General features: G+C 37.6%; 1 protein-coding gene across 1 annotated transcript; it reads right to left on the reverse strand.

Moving 5' to 3' along the window:
- Positions 1 to 3,947: 3,947 nt before the first annotated feature.
- LOC121367150 (forkhead box protein L2-like) lies at positions 3,948 to 4,760 on the reverse strand. The gene has a single exon (XM_041491291.1). The coding sequence runs from the start codon at positions 4,758 to 4,760 to the stop codon at positions 3,948 to 3,950; it is 813 nt and encodes a 270-aa protein (XP_041347225.1).
- Between the last annotated feature and the right edge of the window lie 234 nt (positions 4,761 to 4,994).

Consider the following 4,994-nt stretch of genomic DNA (forward strand, 5'->3'; position numbering starts at 1 on the left):
ATCCGGGTACCATAATCAAATTCTGGAGTAGACAATAATCATCAGCTATATGCATGTGGAGTTTAGCAGCAGATTTACATTCCGTTGTGGTAAATGTGATGTCCAGTCTGATCAAAGTCACGGTTTTGGGATGGTACAACATGTAAAAAATAATATGTAAATATTCCAACATGAAGAATGTTATTAATAAGACATAACAGTTGTATGCAAGAGCTTGCTTTCATTAAAACTCAAACATAATGATATATATATATATATATATATATATATATATATATATATATATATATATATATGATGGGGCGATTACTTGACAAAAGTAATGGATTACGATTACTTTAGAATGTCACGATTACGATTACGATTACAAGATAATTGAAAGTAATCGATTACGATTGCGAATACATTGTCTAGCAATCATGATTACATTTCCACAAACCTACACAAATAATGAAATGATGTTACCACCATGAAGTTATGCACTTTATTTTACAACAGTACCGATTTCATTCATTGAAAGACATAATGAATAATTTTGGATTATTTATTAAATTATTTCAAACATTTATAAACGTATGTATACTGCAGGGAGGGAATCAGTTTCCAAAACCAGATTTATTCTTCTTAAATTTGGATTATTGACGAAAAGGTACCCATAACCATAGGTATAATTATTGTATCAATGCATAACATATATATTTTGTTATATTATTGAAATAAGCCATAATTAGTAATCGCAAACTGTCTGATCACTATTACTTGGGGTGTTTTTTTATTGTTTGTAGAACGTATACCATTTAATACCATCCACAAATTAAAATAAATAATTATTTAAAAAAAATCTATAAATGAAGAAATAAAGAACGAAAGAAAAGAACAAACAAGTAAATAAATAATTAAATTGATATCTGCATACATATACATGTACACAAGTTGCTCATTGCATTTAATTGTTGACATTCTAAAAATGACAATTATCAATGAATCGATCTGCAGTAATGCTTGCTTTGTGCCATATTATAAGGATCCAATTGTATCGTTGAAAATTACAAGTATCTTGGTCTGGGTGTGTTTATTTTGGTATAATTAGAAGCGCCGCGTTTCGTAGAACATCTATTAAAATCAGCTTTCGGGAATTTTTATCAGACGTATTAATATTTTAAAGGGACATTCCTGAGTTTGCTGCATTTTTAAGATGTTATCGACTAACAGAGACTTTTTAACGATTGTAATTACACATCAAATATATTTGTCTGCATAAAATATTAGTGGCTGTATATTAAACATGTTTCTGATTGTTCTAATATTTGTACTACGATAATTTCATTTTATTTCATAAAATATAATTTTTTCGTACGTATGAAATTATTTGAAGACAAAATCCAGTTTGGGCTTCTTACTAATATTAAGACGACCAGAAACATATTGAATATACAGACACTGATATTCTAAACAAGGAAATATATTTAATATGTAAGTTTAATCGTAGAAATATTTTATTAGTCGGAAACATCTTACAATGCAGCAAACTCAGGAATGTCCTTTTAAACAATATTTTTTTATAAAACTAATCCTTGCGTTTTTAAATTGAATATTTGTGTAATGCACCATTAATTATTTTAAAAATACTTTATTTATTTTAAAAATATCTAGTCTTGTGAACTTGTGAATTGGATAGCACATACCACGGCCTTTGATATACCAGTCGTGGTGCACTGTCCAATGGGCCTACCAACGGTGAGTAAAATGATGGAAATACATGGTGAAACGGTTTTAAGCCAGTTTACATTGTTCGAATAGTGTTCTCTCTGCTCCATTTAAAGATATATTCAATATATATTTATAGTTTTTGCCCAAATTTGAAGACTTGCATCACTGCCATTCCTCCCCCACACCCCATCCCTTACCCCTATATCTGGGATTAAAGGGACAGTATTAAAGGGACATTCCTGAGTTTGCTGCAATTGTTTTGCATGTTGTCGACTAACAAAGAATTTTTAACAATTGTAATTAAATATCAAATATATTTTTCTGCATAATATATTAGTGGCTGTATATTAAACGCGTTTCTAATCGTTCTAATATTTGTCCTAGGTTAAATTTCATTTTAATTCCTAAAATATATTTTTTCCTACGTATGAAATTATTTGAAGACAAAATCCAGTTTTGGCTTCTTAAAAACATTAAGACGACCAGAAACACATTGAATACACAGACACTGATATTCTAAACAAGAACATATATTTAATATGTAAGTTTAATCGTAGAAGTAGTTTATTTGTCGGAAACATCTTACAATGCAGCAAACTCAGGAATGTCCCTTTAAAGACAAATTTAATTTGCGCTGATCCTGTCTGGAACAGTTCTTTATTATCGTCTGGTAGCCCATTCTCAAAGAACAGCTGGAATCGTTGCCGATCTCAAGAAATCATCGGCCATTTCCATGTCTGTCTGTGTGTGTGTGTGTGTGAGAGAGAGAGAGAGAGAGAGAGAGAGAGAGAGAGAGAGAGAGAGAGAGAGAGAGAGAGAGAGAGAGAGAGAGAGAGAGAGAGAGAGAGAGAGAGAGGTATTATATTTTTTTAAAAGCTGTCCCAGTCCTGACACTGTCCGGCGCTGGTGAACTCTACAAAGGAGTTGCAATGATTAATTCAGGATAAATATTTAGTTACTAAAACAGCTGTAATAACTAAACACTGCTTATTATATTTAACATCACCACCGGAGCACATTAATTAAATAATCATCGGCTATTGTATTTCCAACACGTGGCAATTCTGACAAAGTCTTCCGAGAAAGCCCATTACATATTCCCAACACTAGCAAAGGCTGTAGTAGTCACCACTTAATGATAAATATGTAAATGTATTAAACGGGTGAAATATTTACTCCAATCTAACCAGTCATGTAGCTCCAGTTCTATTAGCGGATTCAGTGGGTTTACAGGGGTCCCATAATACCCCACACATTTGAAGTGCCCCCCCCCCCCCTTTTTTTTTTGTTGTCTGTTTTGTTTTGTTTAATTCACCATCCACAAGGGACAACACTAAATTGCTCTCAAATTGCGCTTCTGAACATCTTCATTTTAAAATTTGCCAGGGTAATTGATAACCAAACCCTTACAACCCTCGCCTTTGACAAACTCAAATTGCCTTGTTTCTACTTTTTGTGATCCGCCTTTAAAAACCCTGGATGTTCTCTTGGACTCCAGAATAGTCATGACGTCATCATCGTTAAAGCAAATATTCAAAGCTATCAAACAATAGTCAAAACAACTTTCTGAGTTTAATATTTATTAAATAAAACATCCAGACATAAATAACAGTGTAGGAAAACAAGTACTAATAATTTAACAATGATCAATAACAACAACAAGGGGAATAATTAGTATCGAATCATTTTGTTTCGCTTTCCCATATCCAGTTTTAAAATGATTTTAAATGAAAACAAAAAGTTTTATCAGAAGCCTATCCCGCACTCCCCTAAATATCTTGTAACCGTCCCCTGCCAGCAGTAATACAAATTACCAGAAGCCTATCCCACACTCCCCTAAATATCTTGTAACCGTCCGCTGCCAGCATTAATACAAATTATCAGAAGCCTATCCCGCACTCCCCTAAATATCTTGTAACCGTCCGCTGCCAGCAGTAATACCCCTCACCCACCAACCCTACCTCTTCAGAATTCTATGGGACGGATTTGCAGTTTGAGCACAAACCTCGGCAACAAGTCAGCATATAATAACAACGAACAGTAACATTTCAAAATTCAATAAATAAATATAAATTTCAATTCAAAAACATCATCGTAAACGCATTTCACTTTCATTATATTACAATCACATACTTCAAGAGCTCACCCTGTACATTGCCAAATTAGCCAACAAAGTGCTGCTGGAAAGGACTATAGATGTTCAGATATGAGCATGTCTGAAAATTGCACTGGAAGAGTTAGTAACAAACGGAAGGATACGACTGATTCATGGACGCCATGTCCAGACTCTTGAAGAAATCAAAGCTCCAGTTCTGTGCAGACGTGTGGGCGGAGATGTTGGCGGCTGGAACGTACTGCGTCTGCGTCGCCGGCGCTGGGGCGTACAGAGTCTGTGCTGGAGTCGGGTAGAGGCCGGAGTACATGGAGCTGGGATACATCACCGGCGGCGAGTAGGTCGGGAAGCCGACGGAGCTGGTCATGGTGGTGGACGTCATGGGCACGTAACCCATGTTGCAGTGATAGCCGGACAAAACGTCGCTGTTGGCGCCGTCGTCCTTGGTGGCGCTCTTGCGCGCCCGGCGACGTGCATGACGGCGTCGAAAGTCACCCTTGACGAAGTCGTCCTCGCAGGCCGGGTGGATGGACCAGTAGCTGCCCTTGCCGTTGTCGGTGCGGACGCTCTTGATGAAGCACTCGTTCAGCGAGAGGTTGTGGCGTATGCTATTCTTCCAGGCTTTGTTCTTGTCGCTGTAGAAGGGGAAGTTGTCCATAATGTACTGGTAGATGTCGCCCAGCAGCATTTTCTTGTCGGGGTTGCTGAGGATGGCCATGGAGATGAGAGCGATGTATGAGTAACTCGGCTTTGTCGTCGCCCCGAAGTCGCTGGAGATCGTCTTGTCCAGAGCCAAAAGCGCCTGGGCGATGGAGTCCGTGGCGTCGGGGCCGTTGCTGCCGGAGTCGCTGGCCACCGAAGAAGAAGACTCGTTAGAAGACACGGAGTCGGCGCGCTCACTGTGGCCAGTAATGAAGTCGATGCTGAAATTGATCATGATGGAAATTTCGGCACCTTTGTTCGTTTTTATTTTTCAATAAAATTGTACTTATAAGAGTTACGTGAACACGTTTTGATCTACAGAACGATGTGTCTCGGAATGCTGTCTTCCAGGCGTGTCTGCGCTAAAATACTCAGCGTTGTTGCTGTCTGCTCTCTGATTGGTGTCGGCTGCTGGCTAGCGATTGGAGGAACGGTTAACAGTTTGGCTTGCGCCGATCGGTGTTTGGCA

Source organism: Gigantopelta aegis, unplaced genomic scaffold, assembly GCF_016097555.1.
Source record: "Gigantopelta aegis isolate Gae_Host unplaced genomic scaffold, Gae_host_genome ctg9499_pilon_pilon, whole genome shotgun sequence".
Classification (NCBI taxonomy): Eukaryota; Metazoa; Mollusca; class Gastropoda; order Neomphalida; family Peltospiridae; genus Gigantopelta; species Gigantopelta aegis.